At 44.1% G+C, this 16,438-nt stretch overlaps 1 protein-coding gene across 1 annotated transcript in view; it reads right to left on the minus strand.

The window, feature by feature from the left end:
• The window catches only part of LOC140385817 (protein APCDD1-like), a 36,622-nt gene extending 20,521 nt beyond the window's left edge, over positions 1-16,101 (minus strand). The window contains exons 1-2 of the mRNA XM_072468373.1: positions 15,234-16,101; positions 4,408-4,588 (exon numbers count right to left, since the gene is read on the minus strand). Coding sequence (XP_072324474.1) covers positions 4,408-4,588; positions 15,234-15,294 — 242 coding nt within the window. The 5' untranslated portion in view covers positions 15,295-16,101. The remainder of the gene's footprint in view (positions 1-4,407; positions 4,589-15,233) is intronic.
• Positions 16,102-16,438: the final 337 nt, after the last annotated feature.

Genomic DNA, 16,438 nt, shown 5'->3' on the forward strand with positions numbered 1-16,438 from the left:
CAGGAACAAAAGTTACATTTTCTCTTAAAGTCCTCACCTGCACTGTCCATCTGCTTAACCAAGGGCTTAAGAGTCAAATCTGTTCCTGTTTCTTTAACATTTTACTAACCGTTTATTTGGAGGAGTCTGTGACAGAGGCCCAAATATCTTTGCTCTAATTTTTGAGATAAGCCAGGCCTCTACACGCCTGTCCTAAGACAGTCAAGAGTTCACCCACAAAACTCTATTCTACTATTCCATTGAAGACTATGGAAGTAGGGGTAATTAAAGAACACTGATGGAGCTGTGCAGATGAAGAAACTTTTGTACTTCAGTGACACTAAGCATTGAGGCAGCACAGTTTTGGTCATATATTGCAAGTCTGTGTGCTACTAATTGAATAGGGCCAATAGTACAATGGATTAATACCAAGAATGAGTGTGAATTAACTGAAAAAAATCCATGGGAAGTTTTTCTCCGACGAGGCTGTACTTAAGAGTTATTTCCTGCCAGTGAGCCCAACAGGAAATACTCCTCCCAGATCGGGGCGCCATTTTGTCTGGCTGCCCTGATCTCTACCCCTCCCCCTTTCAGCCCCATCCTCCGCTTTCGACTTCCCCTCACCCCCCTTAACCTTATGTATGTCCGCGGGAACTCCCCCCAATTCACCTGGCACTTGCCTGGATGAGTGCAGTTCCAACAACACTCAAAAAGCTCAACACCCTCCAGGACAAACCTCCAAGTGGTGGGGTTCCCAGGTATCTGCTGCTCTTGTCCTTCTAGATGGCCGTGGTCGTGGGTTTGGAAGGTGCTGTCTAATGAACATTGGTGAGTCCCTGCAGTGCATCTTGTAGATGGTACACACGGCTGCCACTGTTCGTCGGTGGTGGAGGGTTTGAATGTTTGTGGAAGGGGGAGCAATCAAGCTGGCTGGATGGTGACGAGCTTCTTGAGTGTTGTTGGAGCTGCACTCATGCAGGTAAATGGAGAGTATTCCACTACACTCCTGACTTATGCCTTGTAGATGGTGGACAGGCTGTAGGCAGTCAGGAGGAGAGTTACTCCTTAGGATGTCTGGTCTTTGACCTGCCCTGGCTGCCATGGCATTAATGTGTTATACCCAATTTTACTAACTAATACGGTTACTCTACTGAACATAGGAATACTTTCCATTCCACAGCCCAACAAAAAGTCATCGAAAGAGTACAAATGAATGCATCAACTGAACAAAGGAATATGTTCAAGTGAGCCATATGTAGAATTTTTACACGGTTACAATGATTATAGATGGCAAAGACCATTTGACTACTGAATTCATCCATCCTAAAGCACTCCAATTTCTTAAATAATTCCAGTGTATTTCCATACATTATTCCATCTGGAAATTCCATTCCACACACGAGTCTTTGTTTCAAAAAGAAATCCTGATGACACTACCAAAATTTCTTTTACTAGTTTGAATGTGTGATTCCATATGAATAATAGAATTTTTAAGGAGTGCTCTGGGTCTACTTCTTAACCATTTCATCCATATGATCACTTCACAGACTAGTTGAAAAGCCCAAACACCTCAGTGTTGCCACATAAATCAGACCCTTTGAATCAAATGCATGTCTACAATGCCTCTAGGAACATTGTCTTGATGACCAGAACAAGATCTGTGCAGATCAGAGCTCTGTCCAGTTGATTCTAACTTTCATGAACATATTCTGCTGTTTTTGTTGAACACTGCTCTGCCTTTGGTCGGACATGATTAGTGTTGAGTTTACGAAGTGTCCTAACTCTCTCTCTGTTTCATCCTTGATTATTCCAGCATCATTCCTAGAGTACAGATCCATATGCAATAGTTTACAATTGTCTGCATTAAACTAAATCTGAAATTGAGCTACACACTTTCCATATCTTATCAAACTCATTCTCCCATTCCTGAGCTGCCGCTTCTGATCTTATTGCTGTTCCTAGTTTGCTTAAATCTTATTAAAAACAGTAGCCGACCATCTGTATTTCATTTACTCACTGAAGTGTCTCTGATTTATGTATTCTATTGTCTGTTGCACAATTTTATACATTTAATTGCCAGCTGGACATGCTATGGGCACACTTAAATGGTAAAAGATACTGATTGTAATGTATTGTATGAACAACTAACAAGCCCACTCCAAATTTCTCTTCCCACGTTTAATACTCCTGGTGAAATAGGGCAGGAATGAGTTTGGTACATTACTGTTAAGTGCGTGTGCAATTATTAACTAACAGCTGTCTAGCCTAGTTTCACTTACATTCAAATGTTCTAAATTAAGTTACATCTGTCCTTGAATTTCAGGACTGAGTAGCACTTTACCTCTTTACCAGTCAGAAGGAACATCAAGCAGGTCCACAGTGTTTGGACTGACATTGTTGGCATTCATGTGTTGAATAAATTGTTGATGTATACAAGTCATGCCACAGATAACTGTACCCGGGCTTCCAGTGACTCAGTATTTCTTTAACACTGGGTGCTGCCCAAATTATTCTGAATTATTGAGGAAGTGACCAAGAATGAAAAGAGTCCATCAGGAAGTAACAATGATAAGAGTCCATCAGGACGTAACAAATAGATGATAGATGTAGATGCTTGTTTTGAAATGGCAGATTATAAGAGGAATACAGATCAAGGTAAGGTCAAGGAAGAAATCGAAGTTCAGAAGCTTTGAATTCCTGTGAATGAAAGAATGAAATAGCAAAAAAATTGCCTTCATTTCAAAACAGTGATGGTACAGAGGAGGAACGAGAGAGGAAGCAATGGGCTCATAGGAAGATTAGTACAATAGAAAAAGATTACAATGAAGGAAGATTGGAAGAGCAAGATAATATTTTCTTGCATCTTTTTAAAAATAAATTCAGAGTGCCCAATTCATTTTTTCCCAATTAAGGGGCAATTTAGCATGGCCAATCCACCTAGCCTGCACATCTTTTGGGTTGTGGGGACGAAACCCACGCAAACATGGGGAGAATGTGCAAACTCCACACGGACAGTGACCCAGAACTAGGATCGAACCTAGGACCTCGGCGCCATGAGGTAGCAGTGCTAACCACCACGTCACCAGGCTGCCCCCTATTTTCTTGCATCTTGACCTTGAGTAGAATAGATATAAATAGAAACAAAAACAGAAAATGCTGAAAAGTCTCAGTGGGTTTGACAGGTAGAGAGAGAACCGAGCTAACGGGTACGATTCAACGGAAAAACAATCTAGGTCCGGTTTTGGGTGCGTTTAGTGGGCAGTTTCTCAGAGGCTGCAGCGCTGCGTAACACTCCGTTATTCAACAACACTTAGTAGTTTTTTGGCCTCAAGGCGTTTCTCTCCGCCGAGTCCACATTTGCGTCATTTCCTTGTGACAAGTCCAGCAGGAAAGGCTCCTCAGAGATCAGGGCACCATTTTGTCTGGCTATCCCAAACTATTCTCCCTCTCCCTTTCAGCCCCCTACCTGTTTTCGATTCCCCCCCACCCCCCCCAAGCTCGGGGAGGCCCCCAGGAGCCCCCCTCCTCATATCCCCATCCACCTGATAAGGACCCCAAAGCCCAATCCCCAGCAGTGCCAATCTGGCACTGGGCACCTTGGCACTGCCAACCCATTGACCTGTCAGTGCCCCTGCCAGAGTGCCAGGCTGGCAGTGCCAAGGGGCCCAGATGCCAGTGGGTGTTCCAGGGTGCCACCCTGCCTTGTCCCCGACCATCCGGGGGTCACCTATGGCCTGGGAGACCCTCCAGATGCCATTATGACTGGTCCATGTTTGTGGAAACCAGTACTAAATGGCAGCCTGGCAGGTTCTCCCAGACGCAGCCGTTAGGTCCCAGACGCTGGAAGTATACAGCAAATGCATATTTAATAAGCTGAATACCTCATTTAAATATGCAGATTTGGATCTCGCCCAGTGAGGGCAGGAACCCAGATCGAGACGTCTCGTGAGATTTTGTTCAATCTCGTGAGGCGTTTCAAGGGACATTAGTCTCACGAGGTTCAATGGTCTCCTTCCAACACCAAGTCGGGCACGAATAGGTTACTAAATCGTGCCCAACGTTTCAAGTCCAAGGTGACTCTTCATCAGATATAAACAGAAAATGGTCATGAATTTTGTTTTTTAAATTTTAGAGTACCCAATTCATTTTTTCCAATTAATTGGCAATTTAGCATGGTCAATCCACCTACCCTGGACATCTTTGGGTTGTGGGGGCGAAACCCACACAAACACGGGGAGAATGTGCAAATTCCACATGGACAGTGACCCAGAGCCGGGATCGAACCTGGCACCTCGGTGCCATGAGGCAGCAGTGCTAACCACTGCTTCACTGTGCTGCCCTCTGGTCATGAATTTTTAATTTATACTCATGCAGAAAACATCTGCTTATCAGTTATTATATAAATGGAGTTGACTTGTGTTTACTCACCTTGTAGAGACCCACTGGCTCTCCATCTGAGGTGGCATTTGGACAATGATCCTGGCTCCATTGTACAGGTGCTTCAACATGTGATGGCATTGAAAGTCTTTGCTAAACTTGCCCAGGATCTTCTCAATGGACCTGCTTGATGTCCCCTCGGAGTAGTGGAGAGATGAAGCACTACCGAGACCTGAAATTAAAAGACACGGTGTAACTTAATTTATAATATGTGAACATGTTACACGCTAAAATTCACTTCTAGTGACTGAACTCGCCAAACAAGCTGCCAGCGATTAATAGGAATTATGAATTATGAATTACCATGACCTTTACAGAAATAGAATGGTTAAGCTTTAAGTTGTGTATTAATATTCTTATTTTATCCAATTTTAGGCATTTGTAATTCAAATTAAATTTGTGTTTGCCTTTTTTTAATGAAGGGATTGGTGAAGCTCAACTTTTGAGTGTAATTTGATAATTTTTCAGTATGTTAAAAGGCATGGGGCTGGATTCTCTGATTTCCAACGCTGAAATCGTGTTTGGTGACGGGGCAGAGAATCTGTTTTGACAGGGAAATCAGGGGCGGCGATGGTTTTCAGATGCTCCGCCCCCTGGAAAGCGGCCGACTCTCTGCGTACGCCGCATGCCATATCCACGGCCTCAGGCCATTGCCTGAGGCCCGCCCCGCAATGCTCTGTCCCCAAGCGGCCGAGTTCCCAACGGCGTGGGACAAGTGTGGTCTCACCCGTCGTGAACTCAGCGTGACGGCTGCGGACCCAGTCCAGCGCCGCCACAGTCAGGGGAGGACCGATCCGCGGGAAGGGGGGGTGGGGGTCTTCAATCGGGGATGGGACCACTTTGGGTGGGCGGTCCCGGGTGTGCGATCGGCCGAAGGGGGGGGACTATATTTGCAGTCCGGTTTGCTGAGTCCGCCATCTAGTACGGTGTGGCCGCTGCAGGTCGCCGCCGTGCGCATGCGCGGCCAAGAATCCAGCTATAAGACCATAAGACATAGGAGTGGAAGTGAGGCCATTCGGCCCATCGAGTCCACTCCACCATTCCATCATGGCTGATTTCAACTCCACTTACCCGCTCTCTCTCCATGGCCCTTAATTCCTCTGCGCCAAGCTGTACTGGCAGCAAGAGCTCGGAGCTCTTCGCTGCCTCACTGCTAGCCCCCCCGGAGAAGGGAATCGGTGGCCATTTTGCGCCAGTTGTCCTGGCGTAAAATACCACTGTTTTCACGCCGGCATGGGGACTTCGTTTCTCAAACTAAGTCCATGGTTTCCAATGATGAGATATCCCTTGGAGATAGTCCTAGCCACCTCTGCACACATCAGGCCCACACTTGTGCCCCTATCATGTGTGCATGTACAATTTTGATATTAAAAAAATGGATTGACTATGATATGACGGATATTTTGCAATTGAGTTAGGCTCTGTTGCCTCAACTTGTTGGTTGTTTCAGTCATTTTGAATAAAACAAACTAGTTCGTTTACTTCACCGGGGAAACCACAGCCGCCTTTGAGCACACTGAGTTAAAGAATCCAATTAGTTTCAGAAACACTAATTAGCACTGTTAAGAATTGAGGAAAATTAAGATTCAAAAATGAAATTGGGATGAAATAAAGTAAAAAGAAAGGAGATAAAAGAGGATTGATACATGCAACTGCCTGAAGGGGTGTTTTGATATGCAAATTAGCACAGCAGTGGGAAAAACAAGTGTTTACCAATGTGGAAAACAATAGTGTAGAAGCGGTGACTCCAAAGTGAAGAGATAAGGGAATTGGCGTTGGGTCCACAGGGTGGGTAACATCAAAGGGAAAGAATGATATATCCATAGCAAGATAACTGGAGAAAAAGACACAGTAAGGCATCTACCATGATAGTTACACCCAGCTCCAGAAAAAAGTCACCCCCAAAAACATGTTATTGCCAAAACGCAGCTGGTTAAAATCCAAAACCCACACGGAGGAGATTACTGAGACAGAAAATGATTTTCCCGAATTGTGGACAAATAACATGTGCGTAGTAACTATCTGCTACACTTAGCTGATAGGGTTATATAATGTTGGATGTTGTTTGGGAAAAGGGGTGTCTCCAAGTTCAGGAAATATAGGTTATTGGAAACATAGGGGTAACTTTATGAGATACTATGTGTATAATAATAATAATCTTTATTATTGTCACAAGTAGGCTTACATTAACATTAATGAAGTTACTGTGAAAATCCCTGGGTCACCACACTCTGGCGCCTGTTCGGGTACACTGAAGAAGAATTCAGAATGTCCAAATCACCTAACAGCATGTCTTTTGGGACTTAGTGTAATTAAATACACCATTTTAGTGGATTAAATCCTTCTCGTTGCGTGTTTCCTTTCAAGTTCGTAAATATTCTTTATTAATTGATCAAGACTTGGACTATTCCTCGCTGGTTTGCATATCTTTTCTCACGGTATACTAAATTGAAAATATACATCACTAAGAACCGGTATTCCAAGTTACCCTTCTGGGCTTTGGGATACCCTCGCATTTAACATCAGCAGGGTGTTTAAACAGCACATTGCCCTTCAGTTAAGCTTCATAAACAAATCTTATGCATACAACTATCTTCTGAGAAGAACTCACCAGTTACTTCTATGAAAGCCAGCACGGATATATTCTCACCGCGAGCCCATCTCAATCATCTTCAACTAACCATCCACACAAACTCCTGCAACATTGTCCAAAGCAGATTTGACTGCCCTCCCACATTGTTGCCTATTTAACCCTTTCTTTCTAGCATAAAGGCTGTTTTGGACTGATTCCCCCCTGCTTTGCACCTGGTAAATAGCAATTTCCATGGCAAAATGCAGTAAAACAGGTGCAGAGACCCATTCTACCAAGTCGCCAAACCAGCTCCCACATCTATTTTTGGGAGTATTAATGGTACAGGGGTTGTGACAGTGCAACCATTGGCAATTGCCTGGCTCTCCGTCAGAGTAGGGCAGCCATTGGGTGTCTACAAGGTGAGTAAACTCTGGTTAATATCGCACAATGATAACGAGCAATGTGGGCTGCACTTTGTTCCTCCCCAGCACTGAAGGCTTCCACGGGTCCGTGAGGAATGACTTGAGGGTCAAAGACCGTTCAGTAGCTGCATTTCACAGCAACTGAGAGTCTGAATCTGGTAGCCATTAACACTGAAAAGCTGGTCAGAGGGTAGAGGAAAATCGGTGTTCTTCTGATATTTGATTTGTTTTGTCATTATATTGGTATTTTTTTCAGTAAAAGTGTGTGCTAGCTGAAAAGTTAAGATTGGCCCCATCGATTACAAGTGAGGTCACAATCCTGTTATTACAAGAAGTTTAGAATTGCATTGGAGCAGGTGGTTGTTACACAAGAAAGTTAAATCTTCTGATGTTTTAATTACACAGCAGGAATACAGGATTGTGCAATTACATAACATTTATCTCTGCTATCATGCTCTTTTACAACATGCCGTGGAAAAATTCTGATTTTACTGCATTTCAGACCATGCAGCACAATGCCTCTTCTGTTCAATTCAAGCTATCCGATTGTACCAGCCAGCAGTGCATCTCTGGAGCTGCGGCACTTATTCCCAGCCGCCAAGTAAAACCAGAAAGTCATAAAGAATTGTAATTACTGTTAACCCTTTATACACCAAACTGCTGAGTGGTTCAATGTAGCAGTGTACTTTTAGACTGAAGCAACATTGATAACATGGTTTTTAATTTTTCCCCCCCTCCAATTGAGCAGCAATTTAGCGTGGCCAAACCACCTACCCTGCACACCTTTGGGTTGTGGGGGTGAGACCCACGCGGACACGGGGAGAATGTGAAAACTCCATATGGACAGTGACCCAGGACCGGGGTCGAACCCGGGTCCTCAGTGCCATGAGGCAGCAGTGTGCCACTGTGCCGCCCTTACTGATAACATGATAACCAATTTAAATCAGTTCCTAGCTGCCACATGGTGTAATGCAGGTTGTATCTTATGTATATTTAACATAACACCAGAGGAAGGGCTGTCCTCCAACCAAAATTAGACTGTTACTGGGTGAAGGAGTGAGGGAATTGTGAAATAAAACCCTCAAATCTTCAACCCCTCACCCCTAAGCTTGGCTGAGATTTTCCTCCATTCTGAATTACTACATGCATATAAATGAAGGCAAGAGCAGAGGATTACTGATGTAGAAGAAGTTCAGAGAGACGGGGGTAATGGAAGTGGGTCTGGGGGCTATGGTAGTGGGAGCAAAGCTAAATGACTCCCTGGCTGTAAAGGTAGGAGATCTCCTTCCTGCCTTCACCCAGTCCTAATCCTTCAAACTGCCTGTTACTTTACAGCTGGGTACAACATTGGGGAAGAAACCGTCTTGATGCTTTAAAGAGAGCCACTCAGGTGGACTCCTACTGAAGTTTGGTGATAATGCTGCAAATATTGATATAGTTTCTGCCTCAAACATTAACACTGCCTCTGAGTTCCACAACTTCAGAACTTTCTCGGGAACAAGATATTTTCAGTCCCCTGTTTGCAATCCCCTCACATTTAATTTTACATCTTGCCACCTCAACCTCAATTATTCAGTGACTTGAAACATTCTGCTTCTAACTATCTTGTCCCATCCTTCCATAATTTTAAACCTCAGCCTTGTTCTATGAAGAAAAGACCCAGATTTCAAGTCTTTCCAGTAATTCTATCCGAATGCTATCGGGTGTGTTGGATGCCTTTTTAATGTTCCGATACCCTTTCTAAAGAGGGAAGTCCTATATCCTCAGTGAACTCTTCCCTGAGGTCTTTTTAAAGTTTTATGTAGGCTCATCATTGCCCTTTATATTCTACACCTTGTGATTAAACCTAGAATATTATTATCATTTTTGCAGCCTAACCTGAAGCACTGCCTTTAATACATTGTGAACCTGTATCTCAAAATCCCTGTGTTCCTGACCAATGCTGAGCTTACTCCCATTCAGAGGATAAATTATTGCTGTTATCTAGTTTAACCAAATGAATCATCCAGCACTGATATTATTAATAATCGCTTATTGTCACAAGTAGGCTTCAATGAAGTTACTGTGAAGTTCGGGAAGGCCAGTACGGGAATTGAACCTGCGCTGCTGGCCTTGTTCTGCATTACAAGCCAGCAGTTTAGCCCACTGTGCTATTTAAATTCTATCTGTTCATTTATCCCATTCCCTCACCTTATCAATATTTCTCTGCAGTTTCCTTTGGTCTTCTCAATAATTATCCATGGCAATCTGTAAATGTGTCACCGCACTCTCTGGGCCCATATTGAAATCATTGGCATTCATAATGAATAGAAGAGGCTCCAAAGCTAAGCATTGTGTGACACCGTAACCCATTTCCGACACTTCAAAAATCTCATAATTAGATATTGCAACATCTCTGCCCTAGTAGCCTTGCTGAGCAAGGAATCCTGTATTAATTTCAGGAATTTCATTCTCTTTTCCCCATTGACCGCTTTTCTGCCCCAATCTTTTGTGACTGGTTGAGTTTGTTTCTTTCCTGATCTTTTCTAACGTGTAACCCACCTTAGATGGTAGTCTTCTCAGATACTGAAACTGCTTGTGAATGCTAAATTTACAGTCTAATTCCAGAGCCTGGAATAAAGTAGATTGAGACTCTTTGGCGATTGTCGGCAAACATCACTTTAGTCTCACACTGCACGCAGTGTAAACTCAGACCAGCATAAAATCGGAATCCTGGATCCCTGGGCATATGTGAAATTTGTCTTATCACAACTGAAATGATTAGGGACAAGAGACTCACTCTTTCATGACCTCTAAATATTCAAATCGCTAATACTACAGCCAGTAGCAATTGGGTGGCTATCCTGTTTCTGATAAATGTCTTTTCCTAAAACTCTTCTTTAGCTGTGCCTTGGTGCTAGCTATGTGTTAGCATGCTGGATTGAACTGACCTGAATCCAGTTGGACTCGCATAAAGGTTCAAAATCACTGCACTTTTTTGAACCAACTTCAATAACTTGCTGTAACTGCTTGCTGTGGTAAAGAATGATATTGGTGGATAAACCTTTTTGGAAGCTTATTCTACTACAACGTGTCGTGCCTGAATGAAGTTAATGGCCTTCTGAAGTGATGAAGGTTTAAAGTCGAAATCATACATGAAAAACTAGACACAATTATTGATCTACAGTTTCCCTAGGTGACTGTTACAGATAACTCCACATACATGACTCTACTTTAGTTCACAGGAAGTTTGATACTTACAGAAGATGGCTTTTGTCGTGGACTTGAGAGTAAACATATATGGAGAACCTTAAATTATGAGATTTATGCTTACTCTTTTCAAATTCATTTTTTGCAACTTATATTCATAGTTTGATTAGTTCTATTGATGGGCATCTGGTAAAGTTTGGTCAAAAGGAAAATGAATACTGTCTTTGTGTTTGAAATCATGATGAAGATTCCAAAGAGAAAAGTTTTGTAATTACCAATTTTCTGGAAATTGTTCTGTAACCTTACATGATAATAATTGCTGAATTGTTTTATTGTGATCTATTTCTCAAAAACCATTTCCAAAAATGCAGCACAGTGGTTAGCACTCTTGCTTCACAGCATCAGATTCCCAGGTTTGAATCCTGGCTTGGGTCGCTGCCTGCAGGTTCTCCCCATGTCTGCGTGGGTTTCCTCCGGGTGCTCCGGTTTCCTCCCTCAAGTCCCGAAAGACGTGCTTGTTAGGTGAATTGGACATTCTGAATTCTCCCTCTGCGTACCCGAACAGGCGCCGGAATGTGGCGACTAGGAGATTTTCAAAGTAACCTCATTGCGGTGTTAATGTAAGCCTACTTGTGACAATAAAGATTATTATTATAATGAGAGAATGTGTTGGCGAACTGCATATTCTGGTTCGTGCATATCAGTCCCTTTTAGGAGTGCCAGCTGTGTTAAACAGGCTCTGCCTGGCTGGTCCCCAAGCTGAAAGTAGCAATCTCAGATTCATTAACTGCACCATTAAAGATTTTATTTTGAAACACAGAACTTCACAGCGTGAAGGGTGTTTCCAGCCCTCGTGTGTTTATTTGGTCTTTGCTGGAACAATCTAGAACTAATGATACTTTTCTGTTCTCTCCTCCAGTTTCAAATATTTATCTGTTTTTCCATAAAAGATGCAACAATTTCTGCTACAGCTACTTCCTGTGGCAAAGCAGTACATGTTCGAAGAAACTACCTTGTAAAGACATTCCTTCCAGCCTCTCTCTCCTTAGCAACACTTTTAAATTGATGAGTCCTCCCTGTTGACTTCCCAAACAGAGGATAAAGAGAGAAATGTTACCTCTCAGTAGGTAATCCTCTCTTGCTGAATACGATGTGGCTCAGTCATCAAAATACATTTAAAATAAGCACCCATGCCTTCAATGACTTGACCATAGCAACGATTTCCAAAGGCACTCCTTAAAATGCACTTGTTTTACCAAGCTTTTGGTCATATCTCGTTGCCCTTTAAATTGCTCAGCAAGGAAGCATTTCTGTCAAGTGCCTACGGGTTGACTTTCACTCTAAATGTGCCACACACAAGTGTGGGGCTGTTGTGAGAGCTCTGAAAGCAAGGCTTGTGCTGAGGAGATGGGGGCATGAGGCTGGGAATAGAGAACAGAGCTAGGAGGTTCGGGGGGGCAGAATGAAAAACCCAGCTAGGATGAAAGACAGAGTTGACAGCAGAGAGAACAGATAGCGCAGAATATGACAGATGATAAGAGGTAGAGAGCAGAGACTCAGGGGTGACTATCACCCAGCCGATTCTCTATCCAGTCCAGCAGAGACTCCATCACTTATTCCCAGACACGGGGGGGGGGGGGGGGCCTTCACACCCTAAATGTAGGCAGACAAAACTGCCTGATATCTGTATACACATACTCCTCCAGTAATGAGTCCCGGAGAGTGTTACGAAGGGAAGGATTATTTGATTTTAAAATTAATAAACTCAATTCAAATAAATTAATAAACCCTTAGCAGTATGATAATAAACAATTAAATTGATTTTTCACAAAGTGGTCGGATCTTGGGGGATAAGCCTTTACTCTGGCACCAGTCCAGCTTGTTGATACTGTGAATAAACAAACTGCTTTCGAAAGGTTGCGGAAGGCTGCAAACTGAATTCAAATCCCAATTGAAATTCACTTAGTGGGGGGACTCCACAAGAAGCTGTTTTCCTGCATTTCCGAACATATTCACAGAAAAGTGACAAGTTTCCACCATGAGGGCGGGACAATGGAGAGTGGAAAAGTATCAGGGCGAGAGGCAGCAACAGTTCTGTTAACTTTCGGAGTTCTTTAAAGTCGGGGTGGGGTTAATAATTGTGTAGTGATCTGTTTTGCTTTAACTTGCTCGAGCAATCATCTTCACGTCAGAGACAGCTTATCCTCTGCATCAGCCTTGATTTAATTCACTGGTTTGAACAAGATTTTTTTCTTTAAAGTCGTTCTATAATTTCAAACAGATACTCCCCTCTATAATCAGCCCTTCAATGATTCACAGCTCCAGACTAGTTATATCCCGGGTCAACCTTCCCCATCTTCACATGGAGATATTCAATTCTCTTTCTGATACCCAGTGGAGGTTTTTTTTTAACTTTGAAGGGTTATCGGTTGCTAACTTTCTCTTGCATTGTGGAGCTAGATACACACTCGCTCGAGGCAAAGGTCAGCGGCTCTTGAATGAATGAAACTGACACAATATTGACAAACGGGGAAAAGCCACTCTGAGGTTTAAAGCCAAACAGATCTTCAACATTTTGAAAGTCAACACAAAACGTGGACATTTCAAAATCCGCCACCTCTACCTGCTATTTAAATGCATTTTCTAAAAAGGACTAAAGATTGTTTTCATTTCATGGAGAACCCAGAACTGTAAAAAAAGATCTATCTGCACAACTAAAAGATCCCGCACTCTTTGTCCCGTGCGCTTTGAAACATACTTCCACAATACGGTCGTGAATCTATCCCCCACCCGGGAGGGAGGGCACTTTTCGATTTTGACACCAATCTTTTTGACATGTCGGAGTTACTCCGGCTCCCCATTGAGAAGCTGTGAGACACTCACTGAAGAACAAGCATCAATTCTGTTGCAGTTCAATTCAGCGCCAATGGCGACCCGCCGCTGACAGAGTTAAAAGTGCCACTGGGCGAACGGGTTAACCATTGAAGAATACAGATTCAATCCTGACCAGTGCTGGCAACCACACTGCCACACACAAACCATTCAATGGCGCAATCTGGGAAGCACCAAATGCTGCCAATTGCCAGCTGCAAAGCAGCATTGATAACAAACCTCAATAAGTTCATTCATTTTTAAGAGTATTGATGGCGCAATGTGTATGTAACATGCATCCATACGGACATGCATAAACACACATGGACATTCACACACACACATCCCACACAAATGGACATACGCGCACAAATGGACACACATACCCACTTCAAATGGACATACACACACAAATGGACATACACACACAAATGGACATACACAAACATGCACATACCCACACATGCACACAAATGGACATACACACACACTTGGAGGCACATACCCACACAAATGGACATACACACATACCCACACAAATGGACACACACACATACACACACAAATGGACACACACGCAGACCCACACAAATGGACACACACACATACCCACACAAATGGACACACACACATACCCACACAAATGGACTTCCACACACACACACAAATGGACACACACACATACCCACACAAATGGGCACACACACCCACCCACTCAAATGGACATACACACACACACAAATGGACACACACACATACCCACACAAATGGACATACACACAGACCCACACAAATGGACACACACACATACCCACACAAATGGACACACACACCCACACAAATGGGCACACACACATACCCACACAAATGGACATACACACACACACACACACACAAATGGGCACACACACATACCCACACAAATGGACACACACACAGACCCACACAAATGGACACACACACATACCCACACAAATGGACACACACACAGACCCACACAAATGGACACACACACACACCCACACAAATGGACATACACACACACCCACACAAATGGACACACACACACACCCACACAAATGGACATACACACACACACACACACACACAAATGGACACACACACACACCCACACAAATGGACATACACACACCCACACAAATGGACACACACATACCCACACAAATGGACATACACACACACACACACAAATGGACACACACACAGACCCACACAAATGGACACACACACATACCCACACAAATGGACACACATACAGACCCACACAAATGGACCCCCCCACACAAATGGACACACACACATACCCTCACAAATGGACACACACACATACCCACACAAATGGACACACACACATACCCACACAAATGGACATACACACAGACCCACACAAATGGACCCCCCCCACACACACACAAATGGACACACACACATACCCACACAAATGGACATACACACAGACCCACACAAATGGACCCCCCCCCCCCACACACACAAATGGACACACACACATACCCACACAAATGGACACACACACATACCCACACAAATGGACATACACACACACACACCCGCACAAATGGACACACACACATACCCACACAAATGGACCCCCCCACACACACAAATGGACATACACACATACCCACACAAATGGACACACACACATACGCACACAAATGGACATACACACATACGCACACATGGACACACAGCAGGAAACAAAAGATGGACTGCCAACTCACCCGGCAGGATTAGTGTCAGCAGCAGGTATCTGGATGCCAGTGGGAGGCGGTGTGGACCCATCGCTTTCACCTTGTCCCCAAGTTAGTTCGGCCCGATTGGAGATTCGGTCCCCCGTAAAGGTCCCGAGATCTCGCTCAGTCTTGAAGTCAAAAGGCGGCTGCGAATTATCCAGAAAAGGACGTCCCTCCTCCCCTTGGTTTAGATACACAGCAAGCCCCGGAGTGGAGGGTGGGGAGTGAAGTCAGAGGAGGGGGAGTGAAGTAAAGAGGATGAGAGTTGTCACTGTGTGTGTGTCTTCACACAGAATGGAGGCTCCTCACTCCGCACCTTCCAGCTGAACCCGAGCAGATAAACTGTGCAGAAGTTTATTTCCCTCTCTCTCTCTGTATATATATTTTTAAAAGTTTACAAGAAACTGTTGTGTTTGTGAAAACAAACTGCTGCTGTTGTGTCTGCAAGTCCCCTTACATGTGAGAGAGCGCACCCAGAGTTTTGGCTGCCAGCCTTTGCTCCTGCTCAGCTGCTTTGAGTTGGTGTGCGTGTGTGCCTGTGTTCAGAGGCCTCCCAGTTCCCAAGCACACCCAGCACTGGCTGAGGGTCAGGAGGTGGAGATTCAGCCTCTCCAGCGCTGCTTCAAAGGGACGGCGTTTATGACGATCAGAATGTGGTACACTCAGAAGCCTCTCTCTCTTTTTCTCCCTCTCCATCAAGTCGCCACGGAACCTTCTCCCACTGTTTGTTTTTCTTTTCAAGTCTAAATCTTAACCCTTTTCATCGCCGAGAAATTGGGTAGCTTCCCAAAGCAGGTCCTCCCTGACCCCCGGCAATGTCTGGTGAAAGGCACCAGGTTACCAAGTCGCCCCCAGAATGGCTGTGGTTACAGAAGGAGCCCATTCTGCCCATCACCCCGCTCCCCTCCCTTGCAGAGAACAACCCACCCCGCCGCCTTCTCCCTGCAGTTTTCTCCTCCTCAATCCCTCGAATCCATTCCGAATGAAACTACCCATTGCCCCTTTTTCATGCCATAGATACATACAGTTATTACTTCATTGTAACTTCTAGGGTACTTTCAATTCAATCCATATTACAGCCCCATATCTCCAATATGAACACAAAGGACTAGATGGCAGCAATGGGTAAGGTTCCGAGAGACTTCGAGCTAATTTCAAACCGGATTCACCGCGCCTGGGTCAAAATCCTAGAA

The sequence above is a fragment of the Scyliorhinus torazame genome, chromosome 11 (genome assembly GCF_047496885.1).
Source record: "Scyliorhinus torazame isolate Kashiwa2021f chromosome 11, sScyTor2.1, whole genome shotgun sequence".
Classification (NCBI taxonomy): Eukaryota; Metazoa; Chordata; class Chondrichthyes; order Carcharhiniformes; family Scyliorhinidae; genus Scyliorhinus; species Scyliorhinus torazame.